This window comes from Chiloscyllium punctatum, chromosome 1 (assembly GCF_047496795.1).
Source record: "Chiloscyllium punctatum isolate Juve2018m chromosome 1, sChiPun1.3, whole genome shotgun sequence".
Classification (NCBI taxonomy): domain Eukaryota; kingdom Metazoa; phylum Chordata; class Chondrichthyes; order Orectolobiformes; family Hemiscylliidae; genus Chiloscyllium; species Chiloscyllium punctatum.
This window is the reverse complement of record NC_092739.1, coordinates 168,195,218-168,220,893: the sequence shown is the minus strand read 5'-3', so window position 1 is coordinate 168,220,893 and position 25,676 is coordinate 168,195,218. Positions and strand designations below refer to the sequence as shown.

At 43.7% G+C, this 25,676-nt stretch overlaps 1 protein-coding gene across 8 annotated transcripts in view; it reads left to right on the top strand.

Moving 5' to 3' along the window:
- fbxo41 (F-box protein 41) overlaps nt 1-25,676 on the top strand; it is a 548,611-nt gene that overhangs the window by 255,484 nt on the left and 267,451 nt on the right. For 4 of the 8 annotated variants that reach the window (XM_072578282.1, XM_072578265.1, XM_072578279.1 and 1 more), the window contains one exon: nt 2,031-10,909. The exons of 1 other annotated variant lie outside the window; for it this stretch is intronic. In XM_072578282.1, coding sequence (XP_072434383.1) covers nt 2,031-2,113 — 83 coding nt within the window. In that variant the 3' untranslated portion in view covers nt 2,114-10,909. The remainder of the gene's footprint in view (nt 1-2,030; nt 10,910-25,676) is intronic. 3 more of the 8 variants (XM_072578277.1, XM_072578276.1, XM_072578275.1) reach the window with 2 other exon arrangements.

Below are 25,676 nucleotides of genomic sequence, written 5' to 3'. Positions count from 1 at the left end.
ACATTTGTTTGGATTGAACTCCATCTGCCACTTGTCCACCCAACTCTCCAGTCTATCTATATTCTCCTGTATTCTTTGACAGTCCACTATGCCTTCTGCTACTCCACTAGTTTTCGTGTCATCTGCGGACTTGCTGAACATACCAACAGTATGTTCAGCATACTTCTAGATCATTTATGTATATTACAAACAACAGTAGCCCCAATACCCCTGTGGAACACCACTGGTTACCTTTCTCCATATCAAGAAACTCCCTTCAACTACTACTCTCTGTCTCCTGTTGCTCAACAAATTCTTTATCCACCTAGCACACCATGTGATTTCACTTTCTCCATTAGATTACCGTGGGGAACCTTATCAAACGCCTTACTTAAGTCCAAGTATATGACATCTACAGCCCTTCCTTCATCTATCAACTTTGTTACTTCCTCAAAGAACTCTATTAAGTTGGTAAGGCACAATCTCCCCCGTTCAAAACCAGATTGCCTATCACCAATAAGCCCACTCTTTTCCAAATATAAATAGATTTCATCCCTCAGTACCTTCTCCAGCAACTTTCCCACCACTGACGTCAGGCTCACTGGTCTGTAGTTACCCAGAATATCCCTACTGCCCTTATTGTACATGGGGACAATATGAGGAACTCTCCAGTCCTCCGGCACCTACAAAGATGCTACAAAGATATCTGTCAGGGCCCCAGCTATTTCCTCCCTCAGCAACCTGGGATAGATCCCATCCAGTCCTGGGATTTTTCCACCTTAATAACCTGTAGTCTACCCAACACATCTTCCCTACTATGTCAACATACGCATAGACCCACTCACACTTACACACACACTCTCTCAAACACACACCACACTCTCACACACACACTCACTGTCTCTCTCCCTCACACATTCACGCTCTCTCTTGCTTTCTTGCTCTCATTCTCTCTCTCTCGCACTCTCTCTCTCTCCCCCCACCCCACCCCTCACACACACACACAATGATCAGCAGGAGGTCATTGTACACACTGGGTACTGTTATGAAGTTGAAGGTATGCCCTTTAAGAGACAGACAATGCCGTTCTGGACTAGAGCTTACAAGCTCCTGTGTATATGACTCGATGGCAGTCCATTTCCCACTGGTAAATTGAAAACATGTAGTATTTGGCTATGAAATAGATACCTGAGTTTTGGTTGCTGCTTTGGCAACAATTCAAATTTAACCAATCACTTTAAATTATGCCCCAGGATACTAAAACCCAATTGAGTTTGAATTTACTGTTTTGCCAACATTGAACCAATGAGATTGTCTGATGTTGGGGGATATAAGAATGCAGACATTTTGAAAATTGGTCAGAGAGCTGGAGAGAGGGAAACTCCTGGAGAGCTAATTGCCAATCTAACATCTTGCTCTCAAAGAAATTAGAAAACATTCTCTATCAAAGGTACCTTTTCATGTGAAACATACTTGTAGTAAAAAGGAAGACAACCCAGGGAGATCAGCAGCCGGAAGAGTGAAGACACAAAAGATGACAGAGACTGTGTGGTTTTGATGTAATTTTGATAAGTGTCTTATTGAAATGGCATATTGTTATGGAGTTGGAGACAGATAGTAAGCAGTTAGGAAAAAGGGAGACTTTTGTGAATAATTTTTGCCAGGGTTGGAAGGTTTGAGCTACAAGGAGAGGCTAGGGTTGTTAAGAAGGCGCATGGTGTGTTAGCTTTTATTGGTAGAGGGATTGCCTTTCGGAGACATGAGGTTATGTTGCAGCTGGACAAACTCTGGTGCGGCCACATTTGGAATATTGCATGCAGTTCTGGTCGCTGCATTACAGGAAGGACATGGAAACTTTGGAAGGGGTGATTGCTCTCATTCAGCCATGATTTGTTTCTAATTGCAGAACAGGCCCAACAAGCTACTGTTGCTTATGTTCTGATGTCCTTATTGTCAAAGTTTGTTATGACAGACACTACAAGATTCTTTTCACATGCTTTACAGTTCACTGATTTGAAAAATTTTTTTTTTTTTCTGTTTAAATCCATTAGGCTCTGAAGAAAAGGCCTGGCTTTTCGAAAATTCTCCATATCAAAGCAGAAAGTGTTTGTTGAAGTTTACAAAAACAAACTGAAGCACTCTCAACTGAAACCATCATTCAGACAGCAAAGTATAATTTTATTAAATATTTGATAAGAAAGGAAAGCTAACAGTTGTTGTATCAGAGACTGTACACAGCTCAGTTATTACTGTACTGTGAACTTCGTTAAGCCAATGAAATTGTTAGCTACAACATATTAAACAAAAAAGGTAGAACTCAACCGACTATCTGCAATAAGACATAATGAAAAGATCAGTTTGAACCTAGTATTACATCAAGTGACCAATATTGAACCAAATCAGTGAGATGATCTGTGTTAGAATCAGCATCAAGCAAAGTGTCTTCTCAATGCGGCATCCAATAAAGGAGCACCATTAATTTGCCCAGGAAATTATCCATGGTGGAACAATGAATGGAACTAGCACAAAAATCAAGTGACGTTTCAGTTAGACACCCTGTACTGTAATCAGTATGAAAACATACAATGTCCAAGTTGAAAGGGAAAACTCAGATTCATCAGTTTAAACAGGATACCTTATAGACATGTGGAACATGTGAAATGAATTGAAACAACAGCTGCAGGACAAGGAAGAGCTGAAGGTGCAACATGGACCTGAGATCATAAGACGGTTTTTCAGACAGTTATTTGTTCAAGAGGTGAATTGCTGGGTGTAGGAGTGAAAGCCAGTTTCACTGATGTGTTGGTGAGACTGAGAGTTTCTATCAACGGATGAACCAAAATACCCCTGTCATTTTGTTATGATTATTTATTGTGAGATGTTCTAAAATAGAACAGCGTTTGAACCAATGACCCTTCAGCTCAGACTACAATTATTGGAAAGAATATCAACCTAAGTCACCCTCTGTGCATCACACCATTACCACTAGAACATTGTAGCCTCTGTTTCCACGGGCTCTGGAAACCCCAGAATCAGTTAGTTTGGATATAAATCCTTACTCATTCACTGTGAAAGGGGAAGGAAGGATGCAAACCTCTTACAGCTGCATTTCTTTTACAGAAGGTTTTATTGTCACCCATTCTAATCATGGTTTCCACATTTTTCAGTAAGTATACCTAAGTTATATTATAGTTATAGGGGGAGCAAATTGCTGTGAAAATATATTTTGTAAGCTTCTGCATAAAGTCTCATTAAAAAAAACTTGAAGTTGTATAGAGCAGAAGGAGAAACAATAGTTGGAATCAATGGAACCTGAACTCCTGTGAGATAGTGTAGCAGTTACAGGAGGCAGATGGTGAGACACCTAAAGTGAGGCATGAAATCCAGCTTTTTAAAGTAAAATCTTTATTAAAATTACTTTGAAATTATTTCTTTCAGATGAAAACATTTGACCAGTAAGATGGCTGTAAACTCAGACCAACTCTCTCAACCAATAAGAATTCGATTTCTGATTGCTCTGCTATATCATCTATATACTGAACATTCTATTTAACCTTATAAATCTGAGATTAATTGAAGCTTTTCCTAAAACATTATGCCACTTCTTCCACTAATAAGCACTCCTGGTTCTTCAGTTAAACCAATGAACCCATTCTATGTGACATCACCTGCCTGAGCACAAAAATAGACAATCAGATTATTTTCATTGAAACTGGTTTCCTCTTAATTATGAGATATGAAGTTGCTAAAAACCTAAACAGTCCATTGCCAGTAACAGAATCGACAATGACATGGGGGCTGGCATTGAAAAAAACACTGTCATCATGGCATTGATATACTTCAGATTATTCAGCAAATGTCTAGCTGTCCAAATCCGAATATCATGAACACAGCAAACCCCAATATCAGATGGCATAATTACAAATTCAAACTATGCTGTGGTTCCTAGAACAAAATTAACCATTAAATGTCATGTGCAGATAATTTCTAAGGCAAAATAATCACTTTGTATACTAGGAACATGAGCACATAAAGTAAATCAAATATATGCACCTTCAGTTAATATTCAACTACGGCTTAACCTGCAAAATTTGTATACCATGGGAATAAAAATATTTGTGCTGTGCAGTCACAGCCCAACACAATGCAGTTTGTAGGATACATTAGGTGTACAGTTAAATTGTTATGAAACTGTGCTTAATTACTATTAACCATGCTAACGATGGTCATTGTGAAACTACATTATGTAAAATCCATTACAGTCATGACTCAAAATATAAAACTAGCTTTTGCAGACTTAACGCTTAACATTGCATCACGTATAAAGTAAAGGCTGCTGTTTGTTCATTTGAGATATAAGAATCATTCTGATTGGGTTGTCACAGACTGGTTTTGTATGTGTATTGCATGAGCCTAGTGAGAATTTGATGCATTTATTCTGATGATATTAGTTACTGCCAGAGTAAGTTGACAGTGTTAGATCTGTGCCAAACTGTTCAAGATGCCCTCACAAATGTGACTTGTAAAGATATATTGTTCAGCTAAACAAATATGTGTAATTTATGGGTTATGGTAAAAAGGAAGAGCAATGGCATTAAGTGAACAACTTTTTTTGTTGGCCAGCATAGACTAAACAAATTGAATTGCCTCCTCCTCTACCATAACCATTTTATGATTCTGTAATTCCATGTTTGGGAAAATATTCGTAGATTAGTAAAATGTTATTTATATGTTGTAGAATAGATTTAACTTTTATAAATACATACATATATTTAATCTTCTTTATTCATTAATGGAAAATGCAAAGCCTGAAACTCAATAATTATTTATAGGATGTGGTAAGACTTGAGAAGTTAAAAATCTACAATATGTATATATATATATATATATATATTTATTGTGTAAGGTTCTATTGCTGCCATTTTCACATGTCTGCCTTGTCTTTCTATCTCTATGTGTCTATGTCTCCTACTCTCTGGGCAGAATCTTAGGAGATTCTTGGGCATCCAGACAATGTTTAGTCTCAAATATAAGAATGTCGTTCCAGCCATTTCCCTGATCTTCCTGGAGGAGGCCAATTAAGAGGCCATTTTTGTGTTGCAGTCCAATTAATGATGATGGGCATGCATCTAAAGGGTCTACTTCCAGCCACTTGTCAGGTTTCAGTTGAGAAACAAGATCAGGAAGCTCGCGTCAGTAGCAACTAACCCATTTAAAAGTTTAAGTGACCCTAATTGGATCCCTCCCAATTCCAGGAGGTAAACTCCTGCAATTGGAATCCTCCCTCCTGCAAGAGGTGAGAATACATCAGGGAGCAACAGGACATGTGAATCTCAGAACTTGTTTCCAGTCTTATTTTCAGATCAAGGTTCCATTTTTTTCTGTCTTTCTTTCTCAGTTTTGCTCTTACTGTGTTTAAAGCGGTTTTCAGTGTGATCATAACTGTTAATTTGCAGTGTTTTATAATTATTCAGTTTATGGTTTTAATTGTTCTCTTATTTGTTTTCACACTTAGATTTGATGTCATTGTTCTAACATTCATATGGAATTTTGCTCCTCAACTGTCAAACATCATTTATTTATTCATGGGCTATGGAGAAATTTACCAAGACTTTTGTCAAGCCTATAACCTGTACCACCTAGAAAGACAAAGGCAGCAGATACATGGGTACACTACCACCTCCAACAACGTTTGCAAGCCAATGTCATTTTCACTTGGAGCTATATCATCGTTCCTTCACAGGCACAAGATTGCCAAAGCCTTTCCCCATTTAGAAAATAGTCTACATCTCTCTTTTTCCTACCAAAGTGTATAACCTTACACTTGCCCACATTGTATTCCGTCTGTCACTTTTTTCCTGTCCAAATCCTCTGATGCATCCCTGCTTCTTCAATACTACCTGTCCCTCGACCTATCTTTGTCTCACCTGCAAATTTAGCAATTGTGCCCTTAGTTCCTTCATCCATTTCATTAATGTAAAATGTGAATAGTTGTGGTTTCAACACAATGCTATTAGGCAGGAACTGGGGCATCTAAATTGGGAACAGATGTTCTCAGGGAAATGCACGACAGAAATATGGAGGCTGTTTAGGGAGCACTTGCTGATAGTGCTGGACAGATTTGTCACACTGAGGCAAGGAAGAGATGATAGGTTGAAAGAACCTTGAATGACAAGGAATATGGGACATCTAATCAAGAAGAAGAAGGAAGCTTACTTAAAGTTGAGGAGGCAAGGATCAGACAGGGCTCTAGAGGGTTGCAAGGTAGCCTGGAAGGAACTGAAGAATGGACTTAAGAGAGCTAGAAGGGGACGTGAAAAAGCTTTAGCGCATAGGATTAAGGGAAACCCTAAGGCGTTCTACATTTACGTGTGGAGTGAGGATAGGGCCACTCAGCGAAAGTAGAGGGAACTTGTGCCTGGAGTCGGAGGAGGTATTTGCTTCAGTATTCACTACTGAGAGGGACTTGTCATTTGTGAGGACAGCATGAAACTGATTGATATGGTTGAACCCCTATGTTAAGAAGGAGGATGTGCTGAAAATTTTGAAAATCATGTAGATAGATAAATTCCCATGCCAAACAGAATATACCCTAGGTTACCACAGAAAGCGAGGGAAGAGATTGCTGCGCCTTTGACGATGATCTTTGCATCCTCACTGTCCACTGAGTAGTGCCAGATGATTGGAGTGTGGCAAATGTTATTCCCTTGTTCAAGAAAAGGAATAGGGTTAATCCTGAGAATTACAGACCAGTCTGACTCACGTCTGTGGTGGGCAAAGTATTGGAGGGCATGCTGAGAGACAGGATTTATGATTACTTGGAAAACCATAGTTTGATTAGAGACACTCGGGCGCCATTAACCACGCGGCCGCTGCAGTATCCGCGGCAGCAACCACCGCTGCGAACCATGACGTCACTTCTGCCCCCACCGACCATGCAGCCTCTGCGATCGCCGCCCAGACAACCGCCTCCACGATCACCAGGAAGACCATCACCAACAGATTCGCGGCCTCCGCGGGGTCCACGGCTATCGGGAATAACACCGTTTCTGCCGTTGCCACAGCCAATTCCGCCCCCAGTGACATCACTTACCTGCACAACGACCACGCCGCATGCGTCTCCACTCCCACGCCGATCTCCGTCACCACGCCTAACCCCGCCCCCACGCCGATCTTCGTCACCACACCTAACCCCACCCCCACGCCAATCTCTGTCACCACGCCGAACCCCACCCCTGCACCGATCTCCGTCCCTGCCCCGATTCCCACCCCCACGCCTAACCCCACCCCCACTCCCAGCTCCAGCCCTACACTAGGTCCGAGCTCCCAGCCCTGCCTTATTTTCACCATCCCTCCAGACCTCCCCCTCTCTGAGGATGAAAGATCAGTCCTCGGCAGAGTCCTCACCTTCATTCCCCTACGCTCTCGGATTAACGAGTTCAACACGCAGCGAGACGTCGAACAATTCTTCCGCCGCCTTCGCCTCCGCGCCTACTTCTTCAACCAGGATTTTTGCCCACCCTCTGACGACCCCTTCTCCCGCCTCCAAAACACCCCATCCACATGGACACCCTATGCTGGCCTCTTACCCGCCCTCGATCTCTTCATAGCCAACTGCTGCCGCGACATTAACTGCCTCAATCTGTCCACCCCTCTTACCCACTCCAACCTCTCACCCTCGCAACGTGCAGCCCTCCACTCCCTCCGTTCCAACCCCAACCTCACTATCAAATCGGCAGACAAGGGAGGCGCGGTGGTAGTTTGGCGCACCAATCTTTACACCGCTGAGGCTAAACGCCAGCTCGCGGACACCTCCTCCTACTGCCCCCTTGACCATGACCCCACCTCCCACCATCTCCCAGACCATCCATAACCTCATCTCCTCAGGGGAGGTCCCATCCACTGCCTCCAACCTTATAGTTGCACAACCCCGCACCGCCCATTTCTATCCACAAACCTGACTGCCCCGGCCGACCCATTGTCTCAGCCTGCTCCTGCATCACCGAACTCATCTCTGCATACCTCGACACGGTCCTGTCCCCCTTAGTCCAAGAACTCCCCACCTACGTTCGGGACACCACCCACGCCCTCCACCTCCTCCACGATTTTCGCTTCCCCGGTCCCCAACGCCTTATCATCACCATGGACAACCAGTCCCTGTACACATCCATCCCCCATCACGAAGGACTCGAAGCCCTCTGCTTCTTCCTTTCCCACCGTACCAACCAGTACCCTTCCACTGACACCCTCCTTCGACTGACTGAACTGGTCCTCACTCTGAACAACTTCTCTTTCCAATCCTCCCATTTCCTCCAAACCCAAAGGAGTAGCCATGGGCACCCGCATGGGCCCCAGCTATGCCTGCCTCTTCGTAGGATATGTGGAACAGTCCATCTTCCACAGCTACACTGGCACCACCCCCCACCTTTTCCTCCGCTACATCGATGACTGTATCGGCGCTGCCTCGTGCCCCCACGAGGAGGTTGAACAGTTCATCCGCTTTACTAACACCTTCCACCCTGACCTCAAATTTACCTGAACCATCTCAGACTCCTCCCTCCACTTCCGAGACCTCCCCATTTCTATCTCGGGCGACCGAGTCAACACGGACATTTACTATAAACTGACCGACTCCCACAGCTACCTAGACTACATCTCCTCCCACCCTGCCCCCCTGTAAAAACGCCATCCCATTTTCCCAATTCCTTCGTCTCCGCCGCATCTGCTCCCAGGAGGACCAGTTCAAATACCAAACAACCCAGACGGCCTCCTTCTTCAAAGACTGCAATTTCCCCCCAGAAGTGGTCGACGATGCTCTCCACCGCATCTCCTCCACTTCCTGCTCCTCCGCCCTTGAGCCCTTGCCCCTCCAATCGCCACCAGGGCAGAACCCCACTGGTCCTCACCTACCACCCTACCAACCTCCATATACATCGTATCATCCATCGTCATTTCAGCCACCTCCAAACAGACCCCACCACCAAGGATATATTTCCCTCCCCTCCCCTATCAGCGTTCCAAAAAGACCACTCCCTCCGTAACTCCCTCGTCAGGTCCACACCCCCCACCAACCCAACCTCCACTCCCGGCACCTTCCCCTGCAACCGCAAGAAATGCAAAACTTGCGCTCACACCTCCTCCCTTACTTCCCTCCAAGGCCCCAAGGGATCCTTCCATATCAGCCACAAATTCACCTGCACCTCCACACACATCATTTACTGCAACTGCTGCACCCGATGTGGCCTCCTCTATATTGGGGAGACAGACCGCCTACTTGCGGAATGTTTCAGAGAACACCTCTGGGGTATACAGACCAACCAACCCAACCACCCCGGGGCTCAACACTTCAACTCCCCCTCCCACTCCACCAAGGACATGCAGGTCCTTGGACTCCTCCATCGCCAGAACATAGCAACATGACGGCTGGAGGAAGAGCGCCTCATCTTCCGCCTAGGAACCCTCCAACCACAAGGGATGAACTCAGATTTCTCCAGATTCCTCATTTCCCCTCCCCCCACCTTGTCTCAGTCCCAACCCTTGAACTCAGCACCATCTTCCTAACCTGCAATCTTCTTCCTGACCTCTCCGCCCCCACCCCCTCTCCAGCCTATCACCCTCACCTTAACCTCCTTCCACCTATTGCATTCCCAACGCCCCTCCCCCAAGTCCCTCCTCCCTACCTTTTATCTTAGCCTGCTTGGCACACCCTCCTCATTCCTGAAGAAGGGCTCATGCCGGAAACGTCGATTCTCCTGCTCCTTGGATGCTGCTTGACCTGCTGCACTTTTCCAGCAACACATTTTCAGCTTTGATTAGAGATAGTCAGCATGGCTTTGTGAGGGGCAGATCATGCCACACGAATCTTATTGAATTCTTTGAGCTTGTGACAGAACACTTTGATGAAGGTAGAGCAGTGGATGTGGTGTACATGGATTTTAGCAAGGTGTTTGATAAGGTTCCCCATGGTAGGCTCATTCAGAGAGTAAGGAGGCATGTGATACAGGGAAATCTAGCTGTCTGGATAAAGAATTGGCTGGCCATCGAAGACAGAGGGTTATGGTAGATGGAAAGAATTCAGCCTAGAGCTTGGTGACCAGTGGTTTTCTGCAGGAATCGATTCTGGGACCTCTGCTGTTTGTGATTTTAATAAGTTTGCCAATGACATGAGGGTTGATGGAGTGGCAGGTAGTGTGGAGGGCTGTTGTCGGCTGCAACAGGGCATAGACAGGATACAGAACTGGGCTGATAACTGACAGATTGAATTTATCCTGAAAAAGTATGATATGACTCACTTTGGAAGGTTGAATTTGAATGCAGAATACAAGGTTAAAGGCAGGATTCTTCACAGTGTGGAGGAACAGAGGAATCTTGGGGTCCATATCCCCACATCCCTCAAAGTTGCCACCCAAGTTGATAGGGTTGTCAAGAAGGTGTATGGTGTGTTGGCTTTTATTTGCAGGAATATTGAGTTTCAGAGCCACAAAGTTATGCTGCAGCTTTATGGAGCCCTGGTTGGACCACACTTGGAATATTGTGTTCAGTTCTTGTCACCTCATTATAGGAAGGATGTGGAAGCTTTAGATTAGGTGCAGAGGAGATTTACCAGAATGCTGCCTGCACTGGAGGGCATGTCTTATGAGGGAGCTGGGGCTTTTCTCATTGGAGCAAAAAGGATGAGAGGTGCCTAAACAGAGGTGTACAAGATATTGAGAGGCAGAGATAGAGTGGATGGTCAAGTGGCTGCCACGAGGGGGCATACTTTTAAGGTGATTGGTGGAAGGTTTAGGAGAGTTGTCAGAGGTATGTTGTTTACACAGAGAGTGGTGGGTGCATGGAAAGCACCACTGACAGTGATTGTAGAGTCAGATACATTAGGGACATTTAAGCTAATCTTGGATAGGCACATGGAAGACAGTACAGTGAAGTGTGTGTCGGTTAGTTTGATCTTAGAATAAGATAATAAAAGGTCAGCACAACATTGAGTGCTGAAGGGCCTGTGCTGTACCGTTCTATGTTCTAGACGCCTGCTGAACTCAATTAGTTACCAGCTGCCATTCCTTAAACAGACCCCTTTATCCCCATTCTCTGACTTCAGTCCTCTATCCAGACAGTACCTTGCCCCTAACAACGTGGGCTGTTGTCTTGAATCGCAGCCTCCTGTGCAACACCTTGTCAAAGGCCTTCTGGAAATCCAAACAAATCATGTCCACTCGATCTCCTTTGTCTAATTTGCTTGTCACCCCCTGAAAAAATTCTGACAAAAATTTGTCAGGCATGACCTACCCTTGAAGAAGGAATGCACTGACAGGTACTCTGTCATCTCATACTTAATAATGGACTCTAAAATCTTACCAGTGACTGAGATCAGGCTAACAAGCCTATAGTTTCCATCTCCCTCCCTTCTTAAACAAGGGTGTTGCATTAGCCATTTCAGGTCAGCTAGGACCCCCCCCTTACTGCGGTGAGTCCTGAAATATCACCACCAATGCCTCCACAATCTCCTCAGCTCACTCCCTCAGATGTGATCCACTTGGCTGGGGTGATCCACCTTCAGTATTTTAAGCTTCTCCAGCACCTTCTTCTTAGTGATGACCACTACACTCATCTCTGCTGCTGACTCCCTTGAAGTTCTGGTATGCTACTCATGTCTTCCACCATGAAGACTGATACAAAATACTGAATTACTTCCTTGGCCATTTCTTTGCTCCCATTACTACTTTTCCAGCCTCATTTCCAGTGCTCCAATGCCCCCACCCCACTTGCCTTTCTCTTCTCTTTTATACACCAAAAAACTTTTGCAATCCCTTTTATATTACTAGCTAGCTTATTCTCATATTTTATTCTCCCCCTCCCCACCCCGCCATTGTGTTTTAATTGTCCTCTGCTAGATTTCAGAGACTTCCCAATCCTCTGGCTTCCCACTAATCTCCACCACTTTGTATCTTTCCTTTTGCTTTTGTGCTGTACCTGACTTCATTTGTCAACCATGATTGCCCCTTTGTATGTTTCTTCTTCCTTGGGATGAATTTCTGTTCTGCCTCCTGAATTATCCCCAGAAATTCCTGCCATTGCTGCTCTATCATCTTTGCTGCTGGGTCCCCTTTCCAATCTACACTGGTCAGCTCTTCCCTCACTTTATTTATTCATTCATGAGATGAGGGTGTCACTAGCAAGGCCAGCATTTATCGTTCATCCCTAATTTCTCAGAGGAGAATTGCTGTGGGTTTGGAATCACATGTAGGCCAGACCAGATAAGAAAGACAATTTCCTTCCATAAAAGACATTAATGAACCAAATGAATTTTTCTGACAACTGACAATAGATTCATGACCATCATTAGATTTTTAATTGCAGGTTTTAATTGAATTCAAATGTCGCCATCTGCCATGGCAGGATTCATACCGAGGTCCCCAGAACATTGTCTGGTTCACTGCATTAACAGTGATAATACCACTGGGCCATCACCTCCCAATACTATGTCTTTGTGGTAACCTTTACTCAGTTGTAAGACCGTTAGATCTGATTCCAGCTTTTCCTTCTCAAACTGCATGCTAAATTCTGTGATACTGTCGTCACTGCCCCTTGAGGCTCTTTCACCTTCAGCATGCTCATCAAGTCTGCCTCATTACACATTACCAAATTCAGAATTGTCTGTTACCTTGCAGGCTGAACCTCAACCTGCTCTAAATCTCCATCTCGTAGACATTCCATGAATTCCTTTCTTTGGGATCCACTACCAACCTGATTTTCCCAGGCCAGCTGCATATTGGAGTGCACCACAACTATTGTAACATTGCTTTTCTTACATACCTTTTCTGTCTACTAATTTATTTACTGCCTTGCATCCTGACTGCTGCTGGGAGGCCTGTACCTAAGTCCCATTAAAGTATTTTTTCCCTTACCATTCCTCAACTCTACCTGTGCCTTCCAACCTTATGCTGCTTCTTGCTATCACTTTAACCCTGCCCCTTCAATAAAATGTATGTAGTTCTTTGCCCTAATTCCCTTGTAGCCATGTATCTGTGATGCCAACAATAATGCTGCCAATTTCAATCTGTGTTAGAAGCTAATTCACCTTGTTTCATTACTGCATGCATTTAAGTACAACACCATTGGACCTGCATTGACTGTCCCCCTTCTCATAGTTTCTCCTTATAGAACATAGAACATAGAACAATACAGCACAGAACAGGCCCTTCGGCCCACGATGTTGTGCCGAACTTCTAACCTAGATTAAGCACCCATCCATGTACCTATCCAAATGCCGCTTAAAGGTCGCCAATGATTCTGACTCTACCACTCCCACGGGCAGCGCATTCCATGCCCCCACCACTCTCTGGGTAAAGAACCCACCCCTGACATCTCCCCTATACCTTCCACCCTTCACCTTAAATTTATGTCCCCTTGTAACACTCTGTTGTACCCGGGGAAAAAGTTTCTGACTGTCTATCTATTCTTCTGATCATCTTATAAACCTCTATCAAGTCACCCCTCATCCTTCGCCGTTCCAACGAGAAAAGGCCGAGAACTCTCAACCTATCCTCGTACGACCTACTCTCCATTCCAGGCAACATCCTGGTAAATCTTCTCTGCACCCTCTCCAAAGCTTCCACATCTTTCCTAAAGTGAGGCGACCAGACTGCACACAGTACTCCAACTGTGGCCTAACCAAAGTCCTGTACAGCTGCAACATCACTTCATGACTCTTGAATTCAATCCCTCTGCTAATGAACGATAATACTCCATAGGCCTTCTTACAAACTCTATCCACCTGAGTGGCAACCTTCAAAGATCTATTTACATAGACCCCAAGATCCCTCTGTTCCTCCACCTGACTAAGAACCCTACCATTAACCCTGTATTCCGCATTCTTATTTGTTCTTCCAAAATGGACAACCTCACACTTGGCAGGGTTGAACTCCATCTGCCACTCCTCAGCCCAGCTCTGCATCATATCTAAGTCCCTCTGCAGCCGACAACAGCCCTCCTCACTGTCCACAACTCCACCTATCTTCGTATCATCTGCAAATTTACTGACCCACCCTTCAACTCCCTCATCTAAGTCATTAATTATCTGCTATGCCTGAAGTTAGATTCCTGACACTTTGCATCCTCTCTGTTCTATTACTTGTTCTTAAAACTTTAATAACCCTTTCTGAGACCCACCACTCCCACCATCCAGTTTAATTAGGTTAAAATCCTTCTGATCACCATAATCCCACTAGGATCCTGAACCCATATCATAGAACATAGAACATTATAGCACAGTACAGGCCCTTTGGCCCTCGATGTTGCACCGACCTGCCATACCAATGTGAAGCCCATCTACCCGACACTATTCCATGTATGCCCATATGCCTGTCCAATGACGACTTAAATGTACTTAAAGTTGGTGAATCTACTACCATTGCAGGCAAAGCATTCCATATCCTTACTACTCTCTGAGTAAAGAAACTACCTCTGACATCTGTCCTATATCTATCACCCCTCAATTTAAAGCTATCCCCCTCATGCTCACTGTCCCCATACTTGGAAAAAGGCTCTCCCTCTCCACCCTATCTAACCCTCTGATTATCTTATATGTCTCTATTAAGTCACCTCTCAACCTTCTTCTCTCTAGCGAAAACAGCCTCAAGTCCCTCAGCCTTTCCTCATAAGACCTTCCCTCCATACTGGGCAACATCCTAGTAAATCTCCTCTGCACCCTTTCCAAAGCTTCCACATCCTTCTTATAATGTGGTGACCAGAACTGTACACAATACCCCAAGTGCGGTCACACCAGAGTTTTGTACAACTGCAGCATAACCTCATGGTTCCAGAACTCGATCCCTCTAATAATAAAAGCTAGAACACTGTATGCCTTCTTAACAACCCTGTCAACCTGCGTGAAAGTGAGGGACTGCAGATGCTGGGGATCAGAGCTTAAAAATGTGTTGCTGGAAAAGCGCAGGAAGGTTTTTCAAGCATATTAATAGTAAACAGTTACTGAAGGATAGAATGGACCCCATAAGGAACAAGCAGGGCAAGCTGTTCACTGAAGCAAAGAACATAGCAAATGTACTAAATGATTAATTTTCTTCTGTCTATATGTGCTTCCTATAATGTGGTGACCAGAACTCCATGCAGTTCATCATTATCTCCTTACTTTTATATTCCACACCTCTGCCAGTGAAGTCGAGCATTCCATATGCCTTTTTTCCAACCTCATCTACCTATAATATGACCTTTCGGGACTTGCTCACCAAAATCTCTCACTTCATCTACTCCTCTCACTACAGTCCCATTCATTGTATGTTCCCTTTCACTGTTTGACCTCCCTAAGTGCATTACCTCATACTTCTTAAAGTTGAACTCCGTCTCCCACATGCCGACTCCAGCAACTTGTCCAATAGTATGCACTGCTTTTCTTAGATTACTATATCCACATCATCCCTTTCCCTTGTGAATACAGAGACAAAAGATGCATTTAAAATTCATCCCATACTCTCTGCATCTTCACACAAGTTCCTTTCTTCTCCTTTGATCGATCCCACCTTTGCCTTACCTCTCCTTTTTTTCTCTTTATATACTGGTGAAGTATCTCTGAGTATTCCTTTATCTTGCTTGCTAATATTTTTTCATGCCCTATCTGATTTTCTTCCTTTTTTTTGTTAGATCCCTGTCCTGTCTATACTCCTTCAACTATCCGCTGTGCTGAGTTTTTTTTTGAGAGAATCAAAAACTTTCTTTTTCGGTTTAATCATCCTCTATATTTTTGTAGACAACCATGGGGGCCTAATTTAGCAGTAGCATTCTTATTTTTGGAGGGGACATGTCTGCTTTGTTCCTAAAGATCTCACTTTTTAGTGCCTCCCACTAGTTTCTGTCCAGTCCACCTCAGCCAAATCACTTCACAGTTTTGTAAAATTTGCCTTCTCCCAGGTTAAAAAATGTTACTCCTGATTCATCTTGGTCCTTTTCCATAATAATATTAAATCAAATCAAATTGTGGTCACTATCCCTGATATGGTCACTCACTGTCACTTTACCCATTTGTCCATCATTATTTCCCAAAATTAAATCTAGTATTATGTGTTCTTCCATTGGGCTTGTCACATATTGTTTAAAAAAAAATCCCAGACACAGTACATTGGGCGGCACGGTGGCACAGTGGTTAGCACTGCTGCCTCACAGCGCCAGAGACCTGGGTTCAATTCCCGCCTCAGGCGACTGACTGTGTGGAGTTTGCACATTCTCCCCGTGTCTGCGTGAGTTTCCTCCGGGTGCTCCGGTTTCCTCCCACAGTCCAAAGATGTGCAGGTCAGGTGAATTGGCCATGCTAAATTGCCCGTAGTGTTAAGTAAGGGGTAGATGTAGGGGTATGGGTGGGTTGCGCTTCGGCGGGGCGGTGTGGACTTGTTGGGCCGAAGGGCCTGTTTCCACACTGTAAGTAATCTAATCTAATCTAAAAAACTCTTCACCCTCAATGCCCTTTGTTTGAAATCCAGTTGATATTGGGATAGTTAAAGTCTCCGATCATTGTTGCCCTCTTCTTCCTACAGACAGAAATGTGTCTACATTTTTGTTTTTCTATCTCCTCACTATTTTAGGGTCTCTAGTACTTGCCCCCATATCTTTTCCTCTAGCACACTGTTCTTAGGAAGGGTCACTGGACTTGAAACGTTAACTCTGATTTCTCTTCATATATGCTGCTGGACCTGCTGAGATTTTCCAGCAACTTCCATTTTGGTTTCTGATTTACAGCATCCACAGTTCTTTCAGCCTGCTGGCTGTTGGAGACCTGTAATCCAATCCCATTAATCTGATTCCACCATTCCATGAGCTCTACCCTTATGACCTGACTGGATAAGCCTTCCAGTTGTCACAGGGAATTCTTGCACTGCCTGCTAGATTTCAAAGTCTAATCGGTGATCACCCATTCCCTTTCTGCCTGTGGAGTCTTATCCTGCAGTGTGACCAGCTCTCTATACATACTATCCATAATTCGGTGGTGGCAATTTGTTGGAGGGAATCCTGAGGGACAGGATGTACCTGTATTTGGAAAGGTAAGGACTGATTAGGGATAGTCAACATGGCTTTGTGCGTGGGAAATCATGTCTCACAAACTTGATTGAGTTTTTTGAAGAAGTATCAAAGAGGATTGATGAGGGCAGAGCAGTAGATGTGATCGAAATGGACTTAATGGGAGACTGATTAGCAAGGTTAGATCTCATGGAATAAAGGGAGAACTAGTCATTTGGATACAGAACTGGCTCAAAGGTAGAAGACAGAGGGTGGTGGTGGAGGGTTGTTTTCCAGACTGGAGACCTGTGACCAGTGGAGTTCCACAGGATCGGTGTTGGGTCCTCTACTTTTTGTCATTTACATAAATAATTTGGATGTGAGCATAAGAGGTACAGTTAGTAAGTTTGCAGATGACACCAAATTGGAGGTGTAGTGGACAGCAAAGAGGGTTACCTCATATTACAACAGGATCTTGATCAGATGGGCCAATGGACTGAGAAATGGCAGATGGAGTTTAATTCAGATAAATATGAGGTGCTGCATTTTGGGAAAGCAAATCTTAGCAGACCAATACACTTAATAGTAAGGTCCTAGGGAGTGTTGGAAAGATGTTGTGAAACTTGAAAGGGCTCAGAAAAGATTTACAAGGATGTTTACAAGGATTTACAAGGATTGGAGGATTTGAGCTATAGGGAGAGGCTGAACAGGCTGGGGCTGTTTTCCCTGGAGCATCAGAGGCTGAGGGGTGACCTTATAGAGGTTTACAAAATTATGAAGGGCATGGATTGGGTAAATAGGCAAAGTCTTTTCCCTGGGGTCGAGGAGTCCAGAACTAGAGGGCATAGGTTTAGGGTGAGAGGGGAAAGATATAAAAGAGACCTCAGGGGCAACTTTTTCACACAGAGGGTGGTGTGGGTATGGAATGAGCTGCCAGAGGATGTGGTGGAGGCTGGTACAATTGCAACATTTAAGAGGCATTTGGATGGGTATATGAATAGGAAGGGTTTGGAGGGATATGGGCCGGGTGCTGGCAGGTGGGACTAGATTGGGTTGGAATATCTGGTCGGGTTGGACCGAAGGGTCTGTTTCATGCTGTACATCTCTATGACTCTATGACTTTGCGATACTTTACAGTGTGTCTAAGTTTACTGGAGCTGCAACTGGAGACCCTTCCTGTACACATCCTGGTTCCAGGTACTGGAAATGTACCAAGTTTCCCACTCAGCACAAAAGAGCACACCATGGTTTTGAGCTCTTCTGCCATAACTGACCCCTTAAGTTAAACCTTTTGGAAGATGCATAATGTCTAATAATTTTATCAATTTTTCTAGGGCCCTTCTTTCCTGATCCTTGTTACTAAAGAACACTGCCCTTGATAGTATAAACCACGAAGATATTATGAACTATAAGCAATGAAAATTGTAACTATTTACCTGACCTTACTGATTACTTATCAGTCAGTTCTCTCCCTCAGAAACTCTACTCCTGCAGTAGGGAAAGAGCACTCCAGTTTTCTGTGATATCACTCCTTGTTTCTTTCCAACAAGCAGGACACCCTTCCCAAACTGATTGCAAGGACACTGGGAAGATAGAATCTGGCAGATGGAATTAATACAAGAGGAGTAGAACATAAAAGTAAGGATGTTATGCTTTAGTTTTACAGAGCATTGGTAAGACCATGTCTGAAATGCTGTATACAGTTGTGGGGTCTCCTTATTTAAGGAAGGATCTAAATGCGTTGGAGACAGTTCAGAGCAAGTTTACTAGATTCACATATGGAATGAGCAGATTTGGACAGCACGGTGGCTCAGTGATTTAGCACTGTTGCCTCACAGCGGCAGGGATCCTGGTTCAATTCCCACCTCAGGCAACTGTCTGTGTGGAATTTGCACATTCTCCCCGTGTCTGCGTGGGTTTCCTCCAGGGCTCCAGTTTCTTCCCGCAGTCCAAAGATGTGCAGGTTGGGTGAATTGGCCATGCTAAATTGCCCGTAGCGTTAGGTGCATTAGTCAGGCGTAAATGTAGGGGAATGGTTCTGGGTGGGTTGCTGTTCAGCCTGTTTCCACACTGTATGGAATCTAATCTGCTTTCTGGGATATATTCAGCAAATTGGGCTTGTTTATATTGGAGTAGAACAGTGAAGGGTGATTATTGAAGTGTAGAGGGACCTGAATGGGTTTGAAACAGTGGATGTGGAAAGGATGTTTCCTCTTATTGGCTGAGTCAGAACTGTGGTACGACTTAAAAATTACTAATTTCTCTTTTAGAACAAAAATGAGAGGGATTTTTTTCTGAGTTTTGCAGCTATAGAACTCTGTGCCTCAAATGCAGTGGAGATGGGTGATTAAATATTTTTAAGACAGAGGGAGATACAATCTTGTTAAGCAGGGAATTGAGGCTTATGTGAGGCAGATGGGAACGTGGAATTCGAAACACAAACAGATTAACCATGATCTTATTGAATGTCAGATGAGGTTCGAGGGTCCACTTCTGCCTATATTTTGTGTGTTTGTATTTAAGGCAATTCACCAAAACCAACATAAGAGGAGGCAACGGCCCAGTGGTATTATGACTGGACTGTTATTCCAGAGACCCAGGTAATGTTCGAAGGACCAGGGTTTAAATCCTGCCATTGGCAGATAGTGGAATTTGAATTCAATAATAACCTAGAATTTGGAGTCTAATGATCATCTTGAATGCATTGCCAGTTGTCAGGAAAGATTATAGTCATGCTGGAAAAGCACAGCAGGTCAGGCAGCATCCGAGGATCAGCAAAATTGACGTTTTGGACAAAAGTCCTTCATCAGGAATAGAGCTCGAAGGGCTTTTGCCCGAAATGTCGATTTTCCTGCTCCTCGGATGCTGCCTAAGCTGCTGTGCTTTTCCAGCACCACTATAACCTAGACTCTGGTTTCCAGCGTCTGCAGTCCTTGTTTTTACCTAGTTGTCAGGAAAGACCCATTTGGCTCACTGTAGGGCAGGAAACCACCATCCTTACCTGGTCTGGCCTACATGTGATTCCAGACCCACAACAATGGGGTTGACTCTTAACTGGCTTCTGGGCAACTAGTTACAGGTATTAAATGCTGGCCTAGCTAGTGATGCCCTCACCCCAATTTGGAAATTTGGAAGATAATTATCAATGCATCAACTATTTCTAAACAACTTGCTTTAACACACTGGATGAGGTTTGTGAGGATTTATCAATCTTCATTCTGATTTACTAGTTTCCTTTAAGTTCCCATTCTTCATGACCACTTAGATTCAGCTTCTGGCAGACTTCCTTTCTATCTTTTGTTATTTCTCTATTCCTCATTATAAATTCTCCTGACTCTGCCTTTAATGGACCCACACATGTTTGAGCCAAATGTTTTGTTTTACATACCTATAGACTATTTTTATGTTTTTTTGCTAGATTGTTCTCCCTTTCCTTATCAATTTCCAGGTTCTCTCATGCTGTATTCTATAAACCTCCAATCTTCAGAATTACCGTTACTTCTCGCAATTTACGGCCTTTTCTTTTAATCTTGTGCAATTTTGAACTTTCTCTATTAGCCACAGTTGACTGGCCTTTTTTGAGTTTTTCCACCTTGAAGGAATGTATATTTGCTGTAAGTCATGCAAGAGGTCTTTAAAGGCTATCCATTGCCTATTTTATTCCTGTTGAAGGGCTTTTGTCCAAACCGTCGATTTTCCTGCTTCTCGGATGCTGCCTGACCTGCTGTGCTTTTCCAGCACCACTCTAATCTAAACTATGTACAATCATGCACAGGACTAACAGTGATGGATAGTAAATGCTGGTCTAGCAGCAATGCCCACATTCCATGAAAGAATAATTTAAAAAGTAAAATTCTTGGCAAAATCAATATTTCTTCTGTGATCTTAATTTCCCTTGAGTATTTGTTGGTGTGATGCCCGATTGAATAGCTGCACCCCTAGTAATGGAGAGACATCTTCATTGCTGCTTGAGGCAAAACTCCAGAACTTTGACCCAGCAATGATGAAGGAATGGTGATATATTTCCATGATAGGAAGGAGAGTCTTTGAACTTGAAACATTAGCTTTGTTTCGCTCTCCACAGATGCTGTCAGACCTGCTGAGTTTTGCCAGAATCCTCAGATTCTTAATTCAGATTTTCAGCATCCACAATATTTTGCTTTTATCCCATTGACTTCAATTTTGCTTGAGCTCTTGATATCAGTCCCTGTCAAATTATTACCTTGATGTCATTCATTACCCTTGCCAGCCTTGGTGCTTCAAGAGGCTCGTGACGAGGCATATTAAGAACCTGCTGCCCCCCTCACTGGATAACCAGCAGTTCATGTATCGACCAAACCACTCAACGGATGATGCCATTTCCACCACCCTTTGTCTGCATCTCGCACACCTGGAGAAGAAGGACACCTATGTCCGACTACTGTTCATAGACAGCTGTTCTATGTTTAACACTATCGTTCCTTAGTACCTGATTGGAAAGCTGAGTCTGCTGGGCCTAAATATCTCCTTTTGTAACTAAATCCTGGACTCCCTCAATGGGAGACCTCAGTCGGTCTGCATTAGGAGCAGCATGTCCAACACCATCAAACTGAGCACCCCCCATCCAGAGCTGTGCTCAGTCCACTGCTGTTCACCCTGCTGATGCAGCGATGCACAGGTCAGATCACATCATCAAGTTCGCTGATGATTTGAGTATAGTAGCACGAACAAGTCAGCATACAGAGAGGAGGTGTAGCGGCTAGCGGACTAGTGCAGAGCCAACAACCTGTCTCTAAATGTGGACAAGATGAAAGAGATGGTTGTTGACTTCAGGAGGGCACAGAGCGACCACTTTCTCCTGGACATTGACAGCTTCCCCGTGGAGATTGTGAAGAACACCAAATTTCTTAGTGTATGCAGAGAACATAGAATATTACAGTGCAGTACAGGCCCTCTGGCCCTTGATGTTATGCCAATCTGTAGAACCAATCTGAAGCCCATCTATCCTACACTGTTCCATTTTCATTCATATGTTTATCCAATGACAGTTTAAATGCCCTTAAAGTTGGTGAGTCTACTACTGTTGCAGGCAGGACGTTCCACCCCCCTACTACTCTTTGAGTAAAGAAACTGCCTCTGACATCTGAAACCAAAAGAGAAAATGCTGGCAGCATCTGTAAGGAGAGAAAAGAGCTGACGTTTCGAGTCTAACTGACCCATAATTTGCTTTTATGCCTCTGACATCTGTCCTATATCTATCAGCTCTCAATTTAAAGCTATGTCCCTCGTGCTAGCCATCACCATCTGAGGAGAAAGGATCTCACTGTCTGCCCTATCTAACCCTCTGATTATCTTTATATGTCTCAAGTCACCTCTCAACCTTCTTCTCTCTAATGAAAACAGCCTCAAGTCCCTCAGCCTTTCCTCATAAGACCTTCCCTCCATACCAGGCAACATCCTAGCAAATCACCTCTGAACACTTTCCAAACCTTCCACATCCTTCCTATAATGCAGTGACCAGAACTGTACGCAGTACTCCAAGTGCGGCCGCACCAGAGTTTTGTACAGCTGCAACAATGACCTCATGGCTCCGAACTTCAATCCCTCTGCCAATAAAAGCTAACACACTGTATGCCTTCTTAACAACCCTATCAACCTGGGTGCCAACTTTCAGGGATCTATGTACCTGGACTCCGAGATCTCTCTGCTCATCTACATTACCAAGAATCTTACCATTAGTCCAGTATTCTGTATTCCTGTTGCTCCTTCCAAAGTGAATCACCTCACACTTTTCCACATTAAACTCCATTTGCCACCTCTCAGCCAAGCACTGCAGCTTATCTATGTCCCTCTGTAACCTATAAAAATCCTTCGGCACTATCCATAACTCCACCGACGTTAGTGTCATCAGCAAATTTACTAACCCACCCTTCTACCCTCATCCAGGTCATTTATAAAAATGACAAACACCTGGCAGAGAATCTCACCTGGACCCTCAACACCAGCTCCATAGTCAAGAAAGCCCAGTAGCATCTCTACTTTCTGCACTGGCCCACCCTCCATCCTCACTATATTCTACAGAGGGTTCATTGAGAGTACCCTGAGCTGCAGCATCACTGCCTGGGTCAGGAATTGCACCCTCGTATTGTAAGACCCTATAACGGATAGTGAGAACAGCTGAGAAGGTCATCGGGGTTTCTCTTCCCTCCATTACAGACATTAACACCACACGCTGCATCCGAAAGGCTAAGAGCGTTGTGAAAGATCCCACGCACCCCTCACTCAAACTCATAATAATAGCCATCTGGCAGAAGATACTGGAGCATTTGGTCTCTCACAGCCAGACCGTGCAACAGTTTTTTTCCCCCAAGCCATCAGGCTTCTTAACGCAATATGATCAGACTCTTCCCCATCTGAAATTCTTTGCACGACTTTGAATTGCTGCTAGAAAAATGTCTATAATTTATTATATTTCTATTACACTGTAACTTGCGTGTTTTGCGCTTCTTATGCACTTTATGCCATGTACATGTGTGTAGTTTGTGCTGTCCATGTAGCCTCATTGGTCTTGGAGGAGCGCTATCTCGTTTCTACTGTATCAGTTGTATGTGGTAGAAATGACAAATAAAAAGCTTCTCTCTCTCTCTTTCTCTTTCTTTCTCTCTCTCTCTCTCGCTCGTTCCAATTGATGTTGAAGGGAGTGATTACTGTATTCAGGAGAAGATTCTTTAATAATCTTTAGGAAAGGAAATCTGCTGTATTTCCTAATCAATGAGGAAAATTGTCCATGTACTGTATATCTTGTTCACAAAAAACAAGACAAATACAACCTGGCCAATTGCCATACAATCGGTCTACTCCCAATAATCAGCAAAATAGTGGAACAAGTCATCCACAATGCTAACAAGCAGCATTTAGTTAGCAGTGTTGATGCAGTATTATAAATAATATTTAAATTATATTAAAGTGAGTACTTTGTACAACAAAAAAGCTGAGTGGAAGGTAACTGTGAAGAGGATGCAGAGATTCAGTGTGATTTGTAAAAGTTGAGTTAGTGGGCAAATGCATGGCAGAAGAAGTATAATGTGGATAAACATGAGGTTATCTGCTTTGGAGCAAAAACAGATAGGCAGACTATTATCTGAATGGTGATAAGTTGGAAAAGAGGGAGGTGCAACAAGGTATGGGTGTCCTTGTACTCCAGATGCTGCACATAAGCATGTAGATGCAACAGGTGGTAAAGAAGGCAAAGGGTATGTTGGCCTTCGAAGCAAGAGGATTTGAGTACAGGAACAGGAATATCTTGCTGCAGTTATACAGGCTGAGTGAGACCACACCTGTATTATTCTGTATCTTTTGCATTTTGGTCTCTTTATCTGAGGAAGTATAATTTGGCATTGGAGGGTGTATAATAATAGCCAAATGAGTTCTGGGAGGCTAAACTGACAAATGAAGAGAGGCTGCATCAATTAGGACTATATTCACTGGAATTCAGAAAAATGATGGCTTTTCTCATAGAAGCCGAATCCTTAGAAGAGTAGAAAGGCAGTAGAGTATACTTAAGAGGGAAATCAGGAGAGCATAAAGGGGACATGAGATAACTTTTGCAAATAGAATTAAGGAGAATCCAAAGGGTTTTTACAAATACGTTAAGGACAAAAGGGAAACTAGGGAGAAAATAGGGCCCCTCAAAGATCAGCAAGGTGGCCTTTATGTGGAGTCGCAGAAAATGGGGAAGATACTAAACGAGTATTTTGCATCAGTATTTACTGTGGAAAAGGATATGGAAGATATAGACTGTAGGGAAAGAGATGGTTACACCTTGCAAAATGTCCAAATTACAGAGGAGGAAGTGTTGGATGTCTTGAAATGCATAAAGATGGATAAATCCCCAGGACCTGAACAGGTGTACACTATAACTCTGTGGGAAGCTAGAGAAGTGATTGCTTGGCCTCTTGCTGAGATATTTGTATCATCGATAGTCACAGGAGAGGTGCCAGAAGACTGGAGGTTGGCTAACGTGGTGCCACTGTTTAAGAAGGGTGGTAAGGACAAGCCAGAAAACTTTCGACCAGTGAGCCTGACATTGGTGATGGGCAAGTTGTTGGAGGGAATCCTGAGGGACAGGATGTACATGTATTTGGAAAGGCAAGGACTGATTAGGGATAGTCAACAAGACTTTGTTAGAGGGAAGTTGTGTCTCACAAACTTGATTTGAGTCTTTTGAAGAAGTAACAAAGAGAATTGATAAGGGCAGAGCAGTAGATGTGATCTGTATGGACTTCAGTAAGGCTTTCAACAACGTTCCCTATGGGAGACTGATTAGCAAGGTGAGATCTCACAGAATACAGAGAGAACTAGCCATTTGGATACAAAACTGGCTCAAAGGTAGAAGACAGAGGGTGGTGTTTTTCAGATTGGAGGCCTGTGACCAGTGGAGTGCCCACAAGGATCGGTGCTGGGTCCTCTACTTTTTGTTATTTGAATAAATGATCTGGATGCGAGCATAAGAGGTACGGTTAGTAAGTTTGCAGATGACACCAAAATTGGAGGTGTAGTGGACAGCGAAGAGGGTTAGCTCAGATTACAACAGGATGTTGACCAGATGGGCCAGTGGGCAGAGAAGTGGCAGATGGAGTTTAATTCAGATGAATGTGAGGTGCTGCATTTTGGGAAAGCAAATCTTAGCAGGACTTATACACTTAATGGTAAGGTCC